At 50.9% G+C, this 17,844-nt stretch overlaps 1 protein-coding gene across 3 annotated transcripts in view; it reads right to left on the bottom strand.

Annotated features, from left to right (window-relative positions):
* Nucleotides 1-1,396: 1,396 nt before the first annotated feature.
* The window catches only part of GLP1R (glucagon like peptide 1 receptor), a 43,078-nt gene continuing 26,630 nt past the window's right edge, over nucleotides 1,397-17,844 (bottom strand). The window contains exons 8-14 of one of the 3 annotated variants that reach the window (XR_001885109.1): nucleotides 14,362-14,422; nucleotides 13,724-13,793; nucleotides 13,551-13,639; nucleotides 13,051-13,189; nucleotides 11,967-12,008; nucleotides 6,554-6,777; nucleotides 1,397-6,469 (exon numbers count right to left, since the gene is read on the bottom strand). Coding sequence is in view for 1 of the 3 variants with exons in the window: in XM_017870156.1 (XP_017725645.1) it covers nucleotides 6,610-6,777; nucleotides 11,967-12,008; nucleotides 13,051-13,189; nucleotides 13,551-13,639; nucleotides 13,724-13,793; nucleotides 14,362-14,422 (569 nt within the window). In the remaining 2 variants the exon portion in view is untranslated. Of the gene's footprint in view, nucleotides 6,778-11,966; nucleotides 12,009-13,050; nucleotides 13,190-13,550; nucleotides 13,640-13,723; nucleotides 13,794-14,361; nucleotides 14,423-17,844 lie in introns of all 3 variants that reach the window. The other 2 variants (XR_001885110.1, XM_017870156.1) reach the window with 2 other exon arrangements.

The following is a 17,844-nucleotide window of genomic DNA, read 5'->3' as shown; positions in this document are numbered from 1 at the left end:
CCTCCCTCTCTGCCCCACCAACTATTTCTCTACTTCTGATGGGGAAAACCTCACTGTTTTCAGTCTTTCTCTTTGTGTGTATGTGTTGGGAGGATGGGTAGGGAAGGAGGGAGAAAGGAAGAAAGGAAAGACGGAGGAAGAGACAGAGACAGAGATTGAAAGAGACTGAACTGCCATATGTTCATGGCACAGGGTTTTGAGAGGATAATGAGGGAAGGGGACAGGAGTTCTCAAACCTTGAAAATGCTGATATGCAATGGCATGTGAGTGAGATCCTTCACAAACTCTATGTGGAACTCAGTCCTCCCCATCTGGGGGCAGTAGTCACTAGAATATGGCTTTATTTTGCATGTGAACATGAATGAGTCTGGAGGCCAAGAATTCTGATTTGTCTCCCCAGTGGCTAGGCCTCAGAACAGCTCCCCAACCCCCTTTCTTTAGGCTGAGGTCAAGCCCTTATTAAGCCACAGTGCAACCTCAGAGAAAGAAGGTGCACTTCTACCTGATTTATATTATTTGTAATAGCTACCTAGAAATGTGGTGGTCATTAATTGGTTTGGGTGGATGTTTTCCTGGAAGGTGGGGAGGGGATAAAAACCTCTATTTTGGTCCTGCTAAGTGGAAGGGGAAGAGCACAGAAATGTGAGAATATCAGTAGGGGTGGGAATTAAGTCAAAAACAGGATGGGTGCAGAGAAACACATGCAGATGTTCCACCTGCCGCTATCAGGAGTTGGTTATAGGTATAACTTGCTCTTAGGGTAAGAATTATTCTTATGTTTGAAAGGGACAATTACCACAGCTTGTCTAAAAAGCGGATGTTTAAAGATACTTTGAGGTAAGTACACTGACCTTCAAATAGGTGTAACTGAAATGATGGGGGAATTAGGGGAATCTGCAATTCCTCTGCCTTTCTATAAGAGTGAGTTGCAAATCTGGAGAGTGAGTAATTATTTAAATTGGAGAAAAGTTCATTTTTCTGAAGATGAATCTCTAAACAACAGTTCCATTCAAATTCTGTGGCTGCTTTGCAAACAAAGCTTATGCATTTATGGCTTTTTTTAAAATGGATTTAATGGACTGAGTTCATTTAGACAGGAGAGATCGAATGAATGAGCGGAATTAAAATACACATCCATTTGGCCGTCAGTCATTGTTTAAGCCACTCGACCACCCAACTTTTCTAATTAAATGACATTGCAGTCCCTGCATAAAGGCTGCGATAGATAAATTAGTACTTGGTGAGTGCTTTGAAGATGAAAATCACAGTATGAGTAATGAGCAGGGTTTTTTTTTCCTTGGGCTGGAAACGGCGTCTTTTGTGTTTTCCCACTGCACCGTGAGTCACCTGGATTGACATTGCAGAAAGCCTCCTCTCACAAAGGAAGAGCAAGAGAGACAGTAGAGACAGACTTTTATTTGACTTACAAGGCAAATTAGGAAAGAGCCTGCATCCATTCACATCTGTACAAGGAATTATATGACCTACACATTCGCCACCTATAGAAGCTGGTCATATTTTGCAGGAATTTATACATTAGGAAATCACATGGAAATGATCTTGTTTAAACATTCATGAAGAGCAAACATCCCCCAAGAGCACTGAAGGTAGAAATCTAGCTTGGTCCCTCCTGAGAGCTTGGCTTACCTCTCTGTCGGTGCATTTAAAGGTCTGCATCAAATCCCTCCAGAACCGATGGGATGCTGGAGTTTGTCTGCTTTGAGGATGTGATGATTATTTTAGTGGGAGGAGCTTAGAACTGCAGGTTTGGAAGTAAAATGTGAACTGTTTGACAAGATCAAGCACTGGCTGGCTGGGGTGAATTGTGCCCTTCCCTCAATGCTCCCATTGGCTCCCCTGTAAAGAACTCAACTTTTTATACGTTCCAAACTGTAGTGAGAGGTCTTTTCTCACTACATCTAAACATTCTCATTTAGATATGTTTTTCCTGTCCTAAATTGCTTTGACACAGCAATAATTAGTCATGCTACATTGTCTAGGCTGGCTAATTACTGAGAGCTTGGCAGGCCCCATCGGAAAGGTTGCATCACCCAATGTAAGTTAGGATCCAAGCCGGTGGCTGCCCCACTCCTCACTGTATCCAAATGTAGAATGAGGTGCATACTTTTCAACCCTGACAGCCCCTCACTCTCAGTTGCACCCCCAAATTGGTCACAGCTGCAAGAACAGCATTCACAGTATGGCCAGCAAGGTCGCCTCTTCCTGAGGCAGCAGTCGGGGAGGAGGAGTGCAGGGAGGGAAGTTGGATGCATCAGGGGAAAAATGGAGCCACTGCTAGACAAGGTCCTAGAAAACAGACTAAAATGGCCAAAGAAGAGCGAAAACTCTCTCCTCTGAGGGATTCAGGTACACACACACACACACACACACACACACACACATATAGAGAGAGAGTCCAAGAGGCTTGGGGAATTATTGGAAAACAATTATGTTTATCTGCTTCCTGCCAGTCTGTATTCATTGACAGAGCAGAAGTAGTTATAGATATTGCAGACACACTGTGGCACTAAATAAAGTGTTTAAAATTATACTGCTTGATAACGCTTCCTGTCTCGGCCCTCTGCAGACCCAGAGAGCTGATTTGGGCCAGCAGGTAACAGTGTAGGGGCATGGTAATGTGATTGGCATAAATTTGTCACTCGGGCTATTTTCTTTCCCAGGGGAACTCACTCCAGCCACAAAGAGTTGATCCTAATTGGTTTCTGCTGAATGTTTAGCATGTCATTCACACAGGTGTCTTAGCAGACTACGCCTTTGTATTTTATTTGAGAATTTTTATAGTTTGCCTCATAGGAGCCCAAAGTAGGATCAGCACTGTAGATTAGAATCAGTTCAACAGAGGGAAAATAAACCTTTGGAATAGATTTTGCCTTCCCTGAGCACGTCGCAGGCATTAGCAAATAATGGGAGTCCTGTCTGCGCATGGAAAGGAAGCATCTACCACTTAGACTCCTAGCCTCGGGTGTGCGGTCCTATGACCTGCATAGCGGGTGTGATGATTCTGGAGTCATCATCTCCTAACTTTATGCTGCTATGCACAGAAGAAACATGCACACACACATGCACACACATACACCCACACACACCCACACACAATGTTCTTTCCTTGCGGAAGAAAGAAATGGGAGGGACTGAGGAGGGGAGGTCTCCTGACTGTGAGCTGCTGGATAGAACACAGCCAACCCTGATGAGAGTGGCCAAGACCTTCAGAGCATGGATGGGAGTTGACTCTATTTGCCCTTTGTGGTGCTGTGCCATCTTTGCTAGACTACAGTTGCCATTTGCTAGCTGTCTCCAAATTCAGAGAGTTCTAAAAAGGTAAAGACCTTTTAGGTTATTTTAGTACACTCTGTGTGGCTATCAATACAACTTTTCAAACACATACAGAGGCATCAGAAAAAAAAATTAAGCCAATCCATTAAAAGAGTGCTGGAATTGCTATCCAAAATGACTCTCGTGCTGTTTCTATGCATATGTGTGCCCTGATGCGTTTCATAAGTTTAAGACAAGGACGAATGAAGTACCAGAGTAAAAATAGGAAAGCACATCCTTCCCCTCCTCTCACCGGTATAAATTACAAAGGAGATGACACTTTCACCATCTGATGAGTCTACCTTTGCTGCTGTGTTTCCTCTTCAGCAGAAATTCCAGATAACACCACTGACTTTTACTTAGAGTATCTTGAACAGCTATTTATAGTTTTCACCTATCCTTCCCAGAGACCTCACTAGACTGAGAGACAAGGGCTTCTCTGGGTCCTGGCCCAGCTCAACCACCCTCTGGTGTTGTGACCTTGGGCAAGCCACCTCTGCAAGCCTCATTCCTCAATCCTATAGATCGAGCCAGGGGAGATCACCAAGGTCTTTCTCTGCTCAGAGTCTCCCAGAGCTCCAACGATGTGGTCTACAGCATGAGGCATACTAAGACCATCAGAAATCATCCCTGAAATCCAGAAACTCATTTTAAAGGGAAGGAACTTTGCAATGTAAGTGGTTTATTTCAGTTCTGTGATTCGGCTGCTTGAAAGACTGAAATGGCAAAGAAAAGTTGACGAAATGCAAGCCCCAAACAAATTTGAGGAAGCTGGCCAGAGTGCTGAAGTCAACTGCTGTTGACAACAGCCATCAGACCTTGTGGCTGCAAAGCTCAAACAAAAGCAGCACCTACACCCTGCTGGTCAGCAATAGTATCCCAGGACAGAGGCAGCCGAGAGAGTTCTCAGCAAGCTCCAGGCGTATGGCATTAGGCATCAGGCATGTAAACAGCTGGTGGAATTTCAGAGTACATTGCATTCGATAGTTCCCAGACCTGTTGGAGCCATATTTAGCTTAGGAGAGCTTGGAAAGAGTGCAGTGCCATTTGAATGACTATTAATAGCTTCGGGGGGCGTGGGAGTGGGGGTTGGAGCAAAGAAAAGATTTCTTCAGTTCGATATCTTGTATGTATTCATGAAGGACAAACTTCCTCCGTGTTAAAAGGCTTGGCTGTGGGGGTCTGACGAGCCTTCTGAAATCAGGAATCACCAGTTCCAGTTGGGAAGACAACTCTACTTACAGTTTAAACTAAATGATTTGAGCTTCCCAGGTGCCTAACTGAGCAATTTCTTCCCTACAATCCCTCTCCTCAGCAATTTATTTCACACAGATTATATCAATCTGTTTCTTTGTTGCTATGTAATGTAATAATCATTCTCAAAATCCTCAGTTTGTCCAAAACTTAAACACTTGCACCAGAACTGTGCCCCACATCAACCCACTGGTGCCCACCCTCATGAAGAGACAGCAAATAAGGGGTGCCACTGGGAAGCCTGCCCTTGTTCTGGGGAAGCAGGAATGCCCCCCTCCCCATATTGTCTCAGTCAAGGCAGCCATCCACACAATTCCTTTCTTTAGCCCGAGGTTCAGCTTCCCTATTAACATAGACAACACTTCACTGAAGCTGAAGTATAAGAATTTTTCTGCTTGATGTGTTTTATATCCTAATATTTTCCTTGCACATCACATGCCTCTCTGAGGGGCACAGGAGAATGTGTCTGGGGTAAGGTTTGGGGGAGGTTTCCCACCATTTAAAAGGGAGGGAGAGACTCATAAAGGAATCATAAAGGAATCCGTCGGAACCCTCTGCTCTCCCCGGAGGTCCTGACGCCTAAGGGCGAGCTCTCTCTTGCTCTAGAAGCTTCCTTTGCAGCCACGAACTCCTTGCCAGCCTCTCTAGGATGGCTGTCTGTCTGGGTATCTGCAGTGCTGCTGTGTGTCACCATGGCTTGGGGCTTCCTCACCGTAGCTGGGGACAGAATTGGTAGGTTTCCCCACCCAGCCTTTCTGCTGTTCGTTATTTGTGGGGAAGGCTGCAGGCAGGGCAAACCTTAATTAGCTCCAGGTGTGAGTGGGTCAAATCAATTACTACTGCACTCTCCCAAACACCACCACAACAGCCATGATTCCGCTCGTTTCCACTAGATGGGAGAAATCGGAATTGTCCATTTGCGCACACAGACTGTTCACAGCAATAAAGAAAAGTGAATGAAGTATATACAAGCTCCCAAGTGGGGGAATTTCAAAGGCAGGGGGAGCCTGCCTCCATGGTGATCATGGGCACTATTGGTTTCTCTAAGAGAGTCTCTTCATGGTCACATCCCCTAAAGCTAGAGAGTGTATCCAAATTCCCACTCAAGAGACAGCGTGTGGTCACAGATAATGTATTTCCAAGGAGAGGTGGAGGCAATGTCTCTCTTGGCCCTCTGGGCTCCTGGGAGTGGCAGATAATCTGCACCCACAGTCTGGACATTCCTAACGTGTCCCTAGATGAAACCCAGAGGATTCTTGAGCGTCTTTAAAACAGACTTGGGAGCTCATACCCCAGGGCTGGGCTCCCCGGTGGCAAGGCTGCCCTGATTCTCTGGGCATGGCAGAGGCAGGCACCAAAACAACTCAAATACCTGGAGGAGAAGCAGGCACCTTCTCAATGCTCATTCTCAACACCACCTACAGCCGTTTCCAGAAACGGCTGCTGGCACTGGCCCAAACAAAGAAAACTGGGCAGTGAGATGAGGGGGCAAGACGAGGGAAATAAGCAACCCAGACATACAAACAGCTTCCCTTTGAGAGAAGACAGGGGAGGGTGGTGACCCCAAGTGGTGAAAGCAGAGGAGACTCCCGTCACTCCTGCTCCGTGTTTGGCTGAGGTCAGAAGAGCCACTTTCCGAACCACCTCCTCTTGCAAGCCCCAGTTTCACTAATAAGCCATTGACCTTGAGTTTGAGTCTGGGGTTGATTTGCAGCTCTGTCTGGGGGAACCCCAAGGGCCTGTGGCTTCATGAGAAGAAATCCTCCTCATTTTCACAGCGATCGTTTTTCCTCTCCTCTCGCCACTGTGATCAAATTAGAAGGCTGCTTCTCCTAGGAAAAGATGTGTCCATGGTCCCAGGAGGCGCTGCCCATTTACCTGTCTGATGGGTTTGGGGAGGGAAAGCAGGATGTATGTGTGTGTGTGTGTCCCTTCCTTCCCCTGTCCCTGGGAGTGTCTCTCCCACCTGAATTGGCCACCCGGCCTGCAGCAAGGACCCCAGGGAGGGCAGGCGCTGGAGTCTCAGCTGCAGGAGGCCTGGCAAGTGGCTGTGTACATGCTGCTGCCCGCCGTGGCCCCACTGCTCAGGCTGCTGGTGGGACATTTGAGGGGCTTCATGCTGCTGTCCCTCTGGATGTGCAAGTGCTCAAGCCGCCAGCGCTCCCAGCTCTTCCGAAACTCCAGCTGGACCTTCCATGGGAAAAGGAGGGAAACAAAAGCCATCCTGCAAACCAACTGCTCACAAAATGGCCCCACTATTACATTAGCGGGGAAGGGAAGAAATCCACTGCATTATATTAAGAGACACAAGTCAAGGCCTTCGGGCACCTAAATTAATATCCCAATAAAATTGTTTATTGTTGTCTCCTATTTTCTGCATCTCCTCAGGAGAGAGGTCGGCTTGATGACCTAATTGGTCTTTCCCATCTCTAAACTCTGTGATTCAGCTAAGTACATTTTACAATCCATCACAGTATTATTTAACGGAAGAGAATGAGAGGGAGGGTGAAACGCAGGGAGACAGGAGATGGGAGAGAGAAGAGAGACTCTGTCTTTACAGTGCACATCCCAATTTCAGCTTGGATGATTGGGAACGGGGACAGCAACTCCCAGCCTTCCTGGTGTCTACAGCAGACCCTTCTAAACTCCCTAAGGGCTTCTCTCCAGGTCCCAGCACCTCACAGGGGAGGAGGGAGGGAAGGAAGGAATGCAGCTGAGACGAGCAACAGCAGGGAGGAAGGGGCAGCCAATGAGGCTTCGCAACTGATGCCATCCAGAGAGACTCTGCAGTGACCATGGGGGTGCAGCCCAGGGAGGTCAGTCAGCCAGGATCCCTGTTGTGTGGGACTCTGGCCTCCCCATCAGGAAAAGCCTCTCAGGAGGGCGGATGCTTGGGGACCAGATTGCTGGGGCAGAAAGAGACAAATCCAAGTAACGCTGTGGAGCCCCCATCCCTTGAGGGTTTGTGGCAATGCTGTGGCTCCCTGTGGTGGCCAGTGATTCTGGTCCCTGAAGAGGCCCAGCTGGAACCTGAAAAGCTAGTCTTGGGGGGTCTAGACTGCTCTTCTGGGTGATGTTCCCATAAATTTGCTTTCCAGAGCTTCTTTGAAGTCCCCACCCTTCCCACACCGGAGTGTCTGGGGTCTGGGCCCTTCCCTTTAGGCCTAGTCACCAAGACGGCCTGCTGCCAGTGGCTGTGGATAAGGGGCCAATCGCCCCACCAGCCCCTGTGCAAACAACCCTCTCTCCTCCTCCTTTGTCATCCATCCAGCTATGCCCATCAAGACGCCTGGTATGGCTGCATGCCATCCCTTAAAAGAACATTTTCTGCACTGAGTAGAGTTGAGATGGCCCAGAGGCTGCCTGCCAGGATGACGCCAGTGTCCCATGCAGCGTCAGGAACCCAAGCCTGAGTGGGGGAGGGAAGGAGGCTGAGCAGACACCACCTGTTGTATGCCAGCTCCCTGCCCGGCTGAGCCTTTGTGAAGGGAACATATGCTGACAGCTGGGATGGGGGCCCTGAGTCCAGTGGTGGACCCCACTTGTGCAGTTGCGGGGAGGCCAGGCTTGTTTCATAGCCTTTCCACTGGAGAAGGGGGGAAAGATGGTAAACTGAGGCACACCCCCGGGAAACCACCTCAGAGACCAAAGAGGTTTCAGGGACACCTGCGGGACTTCTCAGGGTGCTGACACACAGTGTCTCCTTCTGCCCCCATCTCCCTCAGCACTTTTCCTGAACCTCTGCTGTGACCCCTGTGATCACAATTGTCCTTGAAAAATCACCATATGTATTGGGCACTTACTGTATGCACGGCATTTTCCATTGATTATCTTAGTTAACTTTCACATTGACTCTGCAAAGCAGCTCCACATTTAAAGATGAGGAAACCGAGGTGCAGAGTGTTTATTTCCCCAGGTCGCTTAGCCAGGATTTGAAACTAGATCTGGCCTGATTCCAATGCCCGGATCCTACCCTCCGGCCTCCCACTGCATGGCTCTTGCGGTCCTGCCTGTCCCTGGTCCATCTCCTCCCCCCTCACCTGGGAGCACCTCGAGGGCTGGGGCCACATCTTCCTCATCTCAGCGTCCGTGAACCTAGCACAGTGCCCAGCATACAGCAGGTGCTCAATACATGTGTTTTAAATGAGGCAAATGAACGAACACATAAGTAGATGAGCATCTCACATCAGGTTGCTTCTGTTCCTCAGCTATGAAAACGAACCCACAAAGACAACACCACTGATCCCGAGCACCTGGGCTGGCACTTAGGCCACCACACTGCCTCCTCCACCATCGGATTTATCCTCATCCCTGCCCTCGACCTCTGCAGTGCAGCACACCCCTCCTGACCTCCCTTTCCAGCAGGCACCACGCCAGCCTCAGGATTTGGGGTGAATTGGGAAGCGCATTCACCTTCACTTAGAGCTGGGGAGACAGAGGCAAGGGAGGCAAAATGACTTGCCCCAGGTCACACAGCTGAGCAGTGGCAGGGCTGGAACCAGCACTCAGGGCTCTGAGTCACCTCACTGTGGCTCTCAGGCACAAGCTACAGCAAAACCACCTTCAGGCCTCCCCCGCCCTGTCCCTACTCCCTGTGGTGCAGGCCTTGGCAGCCACACAGAACCAATATTCAAGCCATCTTTTCTCCTCAGGTCACAAGTATCTGGCATTGCCATGGCAACCCTGGGTCTGCAGAACAGCTCTTGTGGACAGAGGCCTCAGCCCCAGAGCCACATGTGTCTTTTGTGGCCCAGTGACAATGATGTATCTGTCCTTGTGCCTGGAGCAGCCAGGGCATGAGGAGTCTCAGGGTGGGTTTAAAGGAACTGGGCGGTGCTCTGAGAGGAGACAGGTTCTCCTGTTCTCTGAGCAGGGTCTCCTGGGCCCCATGGCACAAGCCTGGAAGATCCATGGGGTCTGTAGCCAGGCCTGGTCAGAGAGGTGCAACTCTGGTGATTCAGGGTCAAGTTCTTTTCCAAGGGCAAAGAAATACTATCCCCTTACAAAGGTGGGCCAGTCACAGGTAGTGCATGAGGAGGGAAGTGATGAGATGACTGGGCTTGGAAGGATGGAATCTGGAGAAGCAGCTGAGTCAGGGGTCGGGGAGACTCTTGGCAATGGTGGCGGGGAAACCAAGCACACGTGTCTGCTGGTGGGGCTGCGGTGAGTGTGTCAGAGGAGAGAGAAGTGGGAAACAGGCACGTGGGGGGCTGAGATGACAAGGTGGCAGCAGGAAGCCTCAGTCTCTCCCCACAGGCCTCTGCTCCACATCCCCACACAGGGATTCCTGCCCCTCTGTCTTGTCCCCATCACCACTGGGCTGGAATGGAAAGCAGCAGAGCTCAGGGCTGGGTAGCCCATCACCCAGCTGGCTGAGAGCATTCCTGGAGGGAAGGCCATCCACAGAGCTTAGGTTTTTGCACTTCCTTGTTTGCATCAGTTTTAAAGAAATTCATTTTAAGGATATGGCAGTGGAGGAGGACCAGGGCTGCAGTGTCTTGCTGCCTCCTGTGGGTCAAGAGCCTGTTGGGTGAGGCCCTTCCCTCCTTCCCTGCCCTACCCTCCAAACTGAGCCTGCTGGGTCCTCTGAGACCCGCCCCGGGAGCAGCCAGAATCCCATTTATGGGCCACTGTTTGCCTGGCTCTACCTTCACCTCCCCAGCACCTGCTGCCCTGAGGCATTAAGCGGGATCTCACCCCCACCACAGCCCAGTGGGATCTCGCCCCGGCCACAGCCCACTAGCTCTACTGCCTTCTAGCTATTGAATTAGGGCTGCTCATTTCATTTTGCTGAGCCTTAACGTTCTTAGCTGTGAATTGGGGATATCATCTGCTGCACAGCATTGGATGTAATGAGACACTGAGCAGCTTCTATGCAGTAAGCACTTGAGAAACCTTGGTTTCCCTCCCATTTAGAGGTCTGAGGGCCATGCTTCCCATGGGTAGCCAGTTCAGCAGAGGCAGGGAGGCTCAGGCACAGGGGAACATTCCTCTCCCTTCCCTTTCACCCAGCCTCATTTTCTCTGCATGGCATCCTCTGAAATTCCCTAGGCCCCTGTCTCTGGGAGTCACTGAATACTGACATCTAATAGCGATTGCTTACTGAGCATCTGGAGATAATGGTGTGTGTTTCTTCATGCCAAGCAGCACCTGTGAGGAGCTAGGATGGGCCTTCAGCATCCCACCTTGAAGGAGGGATCTGTTCTCTGTTCCCCTTTCCCACCTTTTTCAGACTTTCTTAATCCTCACAGGAATCTCAAAGGTAGGCATTATTACCCCGACTTTGTACATGAGCAAACTAAGTTTCAGAGTGGGCAAGTAACAGGCAAAGTCACACAGCTCATTAAGTGATGGGGCCTAGATCAGACCAAGTAAGATGCCAAAGCCTGCATCCTTGCATCTTTTCTGCTACATCACATTGCTTCTTTGAGCCATCTCATAGCTCCCTGAAACACCCAGGTCCCCACCCACTGTCCTTTCTGCATCCCCCACACCCATAGAAAAAGACAAGTCTATTAATGCGCTGACTCCAAGATCCCTGAGCTCTGGGACTCCATAGCTGAGTACCTTGGAGGAAGGGGCCTTTTCCAGGTGCTCACGAACGCAGCCATGCCCTCCTCCCAGGAGCTGACCATCTCAGGGATGGGAGGGAGGCCTGCTGTCCTGCAGGCATTTGCAGGAGAGGGTGTGGGGCCAACAAGAACTCCCTTCTCCCATCCTAGCACCAGAAAGCCACCCCCTTCCCCACAGTGAGCCAGGGCTCTTGCCTGTGTGTATGAAGAATGGGGTGCTTTCTGCTTTAATGCAGAATTAATTGAATCCTGGCTCTGCCATGCCACTATTCCCATACTTCATCTTAGCCAAAAAGCTAAGAAGTGATGTGTGTCACTATTTCGAAACCTAGGCACGTTTCTGACTCTCTCTGATCTTCAGTGTTCTCATGTATGTATAAAAAAAATGAGAATATGAAATAAGATTTTTAGCAGGGTGTGGGGGTCCTAATTAAATGAGACAGTGATTATTAAAGCCCCAACCATGTGGCTTGGGTATGTGTGTGTTGAATCACTTTGTAAGTAACAGTCACCACCACCAAGCAAAGAGGGTCATTCAGGATTCCCTTAACCTGAGGCTGGGTCTTCCCTAGGGTCACATGCCATTAGGGTATGCCTGTACATTTACGTGTGTGTGTGTGTGTATGTGCATGTGTGAGAGAGATCCATGCACAGAAAACCAAATCTGTGAACAAGATGCCTTCTCAACCCTAGTGCCTCAGTGGTGTGAGTAGGGGGTTTCAGCTGACAAGATTGATGGGAGTCCCCATTGTACAACTCCAGACTGGCCACCCACCAGGGTCCCCACCGTCCCTCCTCGGAGCTTACCTCATTGTTGACAAAGCAGTACAAGATGGCCACCATCAGCCCCTGGAGACAAGAGTCACATCAGGAGGGAGGAAGCAGGAGGGAGGTGACCTGAAGACTGGCCCCTGGTCAGAAGCACCTTGGGACTCCATCCTCAGTACCCCCCTCCCCAAATCCAGCAGCCCAGGCAGATCCAGGAATGGCACAGTGGCTTCCCTCTCATTTCCTTTCTGAAGGAACACCAGAGTTGCACCTCTCTGACTAGGCCTGGCTACAGGCCCCAGCTAGCCTCTCCCCATGGATCTCCCAGGCATGTGCCGTGGGGTCCAGGAGACCCTGCTCAGAAGCTACCCAGAAGCTGTAGAGATCCTACATCCAACCTCTCCTTGAGGAGGCCTGATCCAGTGAAGTACAATGACTCTGATCGTGGAGAACATTCCCCACCCCAGCCCCATCTGTTCACGCAGGAGACTCAGGGCTCCAGAATTGTGCTCTGTATGTCTGCATATGTATGTAAATACACACACATGAGCCCACATGTGTGCAGGCATCTCGTGACATTCGTGAGGGGCAGGGACCAGTTTTTTGTATTTTTACACCCCCTTAGCATCATCTAATGCTAGTGGAGAGGATCAGTTCTTCTCTTTGAAACTGTGACACCGTAACTCTGGTTTTAACACCTCTGAGGCTCCTCTGCAAAGCGAGGCTAACCCTGCACATCTCCTGGGTTCTGTGAGGAGTGAATGTGCAATTCACTCCTCATAGTGCACAATTCACTCCTTTACATTTTACATGCAAAAATGCATGTAAAGCACCTGGCAGGGTGCTTGTCACCCAGTAGATGGCAGCTGCAATGCCAGGCTGGGTACCCAGAGCTACATCCAAGAAGGTTTCTTGTCCCATGTGCTTACAGAGAAGACTGGCCGGGGTATTGGGACACCTGGGGATACTAGTTCTGGCTCTGCTCCAACTAGGTGACTTTGGGCAGGGATCACTCCTCCAGGTCTCAGTCTTCCCACCTTTTCCATCTGCATGATGCAGGCTGGTGTCTGTCCCACCCCTACTCTAGGACTTTACAAGCAAGTGTCCCCAACCATGAAGTCACCTGGAAGGAGGTAAAGGAGAGCTCCGTGAACAGCTTGATGAAGCGCAGGGTGCCCCGGGCATGCTCATCCATCACAAAGGCAAAGATGACCTCATGAGTCCCCAGCAGGGGGATGAGTGTCAGCGTGGACTTGGCAAGTCTGAGGGGCAAGACGGAGATCTCGAGCCATTCTGGGCCTCTCCCATGGACTCTTTTCCCCTTTCTCTACCCTCCCCACTTCCTACCAAGTCCTGACATCTGGGTCATGGATGTTCTCCCAGCCCAAATACCCTGGGACAGTCTGTCTGGAGGGAAAGAACAGAGGTCAAGACCCCAAGAAGACCAGGGGCTGCTGAGAGACAGGGCAAAAGCAAGGGTTTGGGGTCCCAGGCCAGGCCTGGGTGGAAGAAAAGGTTAGCGTAGGGCTCTAAGCTAAGCATCCCGGGATCTCTCTTTCTCTCTGCTAGAAGGAAAGGGGCACCTGCTGAGGGTCCTCAGTAAATTCAGCTCAGTTACATCACCTGCATTTGATGTCTGTCTTGCACATGAGATTGGCCTTCAGTTTGGATACCACGATGCAGATGACCCGAACAAAGATGAGGAAGTTCACCTGCGGGGTGGGGCCGGGATTGGCAGGGGGCACCAGCCCAATCCTATCATAGCTGCCACTCCCATCTCTGACACCATCACTCACCCCAATGGCAAAGAGAATGGGCAGCCGGATAATGAGCCAGTAGTTCATGTTGGAGTTCCTGGTCCAGCAGCTGGGGAGGGAGAGAGATGCATGCATGCATCCAGCAGGACTCACAGGATCCCTAGCTCAAGTGCGGGCACAGGGGCCACTGATGCACATGGCCATGTCGAGTGCCACACACACAGCTCCCAGGAGCCACCCAACAACCAGTCCCATGGACCCACAGAGCCCTGCCAGTGCACAGCCCCACAATACACACGTACAGTCCAAATACACAGTCATACACGGAGATGCACACAGCCCCCAAACAAGCTTTCAAGGACCTACCAACACAGTCATGTGTTTTCGCAGAATCATATACAAAATGACACAAACATTTCATGGTTTCACATAAACAGATATTACAGAAAAACCTGCAGGAGGGCACCATGTACCCCATAGACCCAGTACCATTAGTCATCAAACACTCCTGGGACCAGGCAGGGGCAGGGACGGATTAGAGAACAAAATCCACATTCTAAGCTCCTGGTCCCCACCTTTATCCTCCCAACAGATGGGTGCCCCAGGTACCAAGGAATCCCATGGACCTTGAGGATGGGGACCTGAACACATCCACCCCCTTGGAGCAGGACACTCACCCCTCGTCCTCATAGAGGTACTTGACAATGCCCCAGGGGACAACAAACAGCAGGGGAACACCTAAGAGAGAGGGAAAGACAGAAGGGGAGAGGGGCTGGCAGGCCAGAGCCACAGTCCATGTGCCGAGGCCTCTCCCTGCCCCAGGCCCCTCACATTTCCAGCCTCTCTCTTTGCCTGGCCTCAAACTATGCTTTCTAGTTTTGTCTGGGCACTTGGGAGAACAGAGGCAGCAGGAGCCCCATGCAGACTCCCAGACTCTTCCTTACAGAGAGGTCCTCATCAGTTGTCAGTCCCCCACCTCCTATGTGCCAGGCACACTGTCAGGACTTGCCCTGAGAGTCCCGGCTGAGTCACCAGGTCACAGACACCCAAGTAGCAATGGGACTGGGCTGTGCGGTGGAGACAGCATGGTGGATGAGGCGAGGCGCAGGTGAACCCTCTGATGCCCTTTTTCTCTCTTGCTTCAGCCCACATTGCCGATCTCAGTCATCTCCTTCAGGCACTGGATGTCCTTTCAGTCATCTGTTCCCTACCCCTGTACACCTGCAAGAGGGCTCAGCAGAATCCTGGAATGGAGACAGGAGCCCAGTCCTTGATGCCAACTGACCAACTAACTGTCCGCAGTGGACTACAATAACAACAGCTACAACAATACTACTCTCCACTCAGCTGAGACTTGATTTGTGTGGTAGACGGCCTCTAAGATGACCCCTAGGGATCCCCACCACCTGTGCTCTTACTTTCGTGCAGTTAATCCACATTGTATCAGTATTGTTTCATGTGACCCATGACATCTGGCAGAAGTGATGCCATGTCACTTCTGATTGTTATAAAAGACACTGTGGCTTGTTTTGCAAGCTCCCTCTCTTTCTCTGATCATTTGCTCTGGGGGAAACCAGTTGCCATGTGCTGAGAGAACTCAGAAGGCCTAGATAGAGGTCTCTGCAGCAAGAAATGGAGACCTCCAGCCTCGGCCAGCAAGGAACTGGGTCTTCCTGCCAACCGCCTCGTGAGTGAGCTTGGAAGTAGATTCTCCATCCCCAGTTAAGCCTTGAGATGACAGCAACCCTGGTGACAGCTGGCTGCTTCTCTATGAGTGCCCTGATCCTGGAACGAGGTCTCAGAGAGAAGGGACAGCAGGGGGTGGGGGATGCCCAGAAGGAAGCTACTGTATGTGTATGTGGTTCAGGAAATCCACATGCTCTTGCCTAGAGAGTTTTCTCTCTGAGATCCTGACCCACAAGGTACCCAGCTAAACTGAATCGAGATTCTAGGCCACAGGAACTGTGACATAACAATGGTTAGTTGTTTTAAGCAGCTAAGTTTCAGGGTTAATCATTCTGTAGCAATAGAAAATTAATACAGCTGGTTCCCAGTTCCCTGAGGGGAGAGCCCAGGCCTCACTCACCTTCAGAGCCTCAATGCCCAGCTCACCCTGAGAGCTCAATCTGTGTTGGTTGATTTAAAATTGGATTGTCCTTCCTCACATGACAGATGAGGAGATGGATCAGGGGCTCAGAAGGGCACAAGTGGGGCTCGAATCCAGGGCTGCAATCCCATGCCCACTCCCACCGCCCTCAATGGCCTTCTGCACTGGCTGTCTCCATGCTTGTCTCCACTGGTGCCTCCCTCAGTGTTGATGTGTCTGAGATAGGTAAGCGTGTACATATTAAGGCATGTAGACACGTGTGTGTGAGGGTGTGGTGGGTGGACCATAAGTGTGCACGTGTGGCTTTGGGGAATCTCTGTCAGGAGCACATTTCCAGGACAGAACCACTTCAGAGCCTTTCCTGTCACGATTGTCTATATCTTTAGCACATCAGTGTCCACTCAACAGCAGCTACTAAGCAGTTTGTGTGCCCAGATCTACTGTGCTTGATGATGCAGGGAGAGATGGAGGAAGCAAAGGAGCCCCAAGCTGATCAGCATTCTTCATCAGCTCTCTCTCTCCAGGCCCATTTATTTCTACATAAATCAGACCTCTCAGCATCCAAGGTGCTTTAGTGACAGGCCTTTATGAGACTGGACAAGGAACGGGATGATCTCCAAAGGCCCCAGCACATGGCATGGGACTGCCACATAGAAGATGACCGGTGAGAATGGAATGAATGATGGGTGAGTCAATATACCAATGAGGGAAGGAAAATTCTCCAGGCAAGAGGATGCCGATTTCCTGAACCATGTACACACGCAGCAGCTTCCTTCTGGGTGTCCCCCGCCCCCTGCTGTCCCTTCTTGCTGAGACCTCCTTCCAGGATCAGGGCACTCACCCATGTTATCAGCCAGACCCGGCAAGTTTCACTCATCGTCAGCATTTCCTTAACAAGGCCTTTTCAAAAAACACAGCCACGGAAGCCCTGCCGCATGCAAACATTACGCACTCCCTGCTGGCTTCATCTTTCTCCCATTTAGAAAACGAGCAAGACAGGTTGGAGAAAAAAGCTCAAATTAAGACACACAGAACTGGCTCCGGGAAGTAATGATTCCCTCATCCATCACCTGCCTCCCTCCTGCACAGCCTCCGTGTGGATTTCTACGGGCCCCCAACTGCCTGGGGACTGCAGCAGAAGCTGCCATGCCCTTTGGGGGACCTCTCCAACTGCGTCAGAGTCCTAATTTCAATTCTTCTACTTGCACACGAAGCTAAAAGTTGTTTCCCAAGTATCCCAGCTTGGGCAAGGCCTCCTGGCATCACGTTCAAGCTCCTAGTAACCTGTGAATCTCTCTCCATCTCCCCCCACCACAATTCGTCAAGAAAAAGGTATTCTGATTGGAGCAGGGTATCCTCTGGGTCTTGTCCTTGTGCTCCCACAGACCCCGAGCCCTGAGCTGGGGTGTGAGGTGGTAGGAAAATAACTTGGCCCTCCCTCCCCCATCTCCCACTCAGAGACCTCTAGGGCAGTGTGTCCCCACCAAACTCCAACCAGCCACCCCCGCTCCTCTGCACACATCACACACGTCCCTTGATTGTTCCTGCCCTCGGGTCGCCATGGTGACAGGCACTAACAGCGCTGATGCTATTTCCTAGAATGGACAGACACCGTCCCCCACCCTGAAGACAGCCTTCCCTGAGCCGACCTCAATGGCCTCCCTCCTCCCCAACCCCTAGTGAGCTGCAGGGCCCTCCACCTGCTCTAGCAGGAGGAAGAAGCCTCGCGGAGAAAAGGCCAAGGAAGGGACTGGGTCCTGGGGGAGGAGGAGGAAGGTGAGAGCAGGGATCTATGAGCAGGAGCCAGGCCTACCTGCCCATCTGTGCGGAGGCCTGAGCCTTCTCAGGGATGCTGCAGGGAACCGAAGGGACGCTGTCCAGGCAAGAGAACAGGGCATGATGGCCACAGGCCCAGAACCTGGGAGTCAGGAGGCCTGGGTTCCAGGGCCTGCTCTGCCTGTAAGGCCCTGCCAGCTCTGGGCCTTGGTGCCCTCAAGACACTGGTCACATTAAAATCTCTCAGGCTACTCTTCTCCCGGTGGGGGCTGTACAG

Source organism: Rhinopithecus bieti, unplaced genomic scaffold, assembly GCF_001698545.2.
Source record: "Rhinopithecus bieti isolate Rb0 unplaced genomic scaffold, ASM169854v2 scaffold_4553, whole genome shotgun sequence".
Classification (NCBI taxonomy): Eukaryota; Metazoa; Chordata; class Mammalia; order Primates; family Cercopithecidae; genus Rhinopithecus; species Rhinopithecus bieti.
Note: the sequence above shows the minus strand (reverse complement) of the source record. Positions and strands in the feature narration are given on the sequence as shown.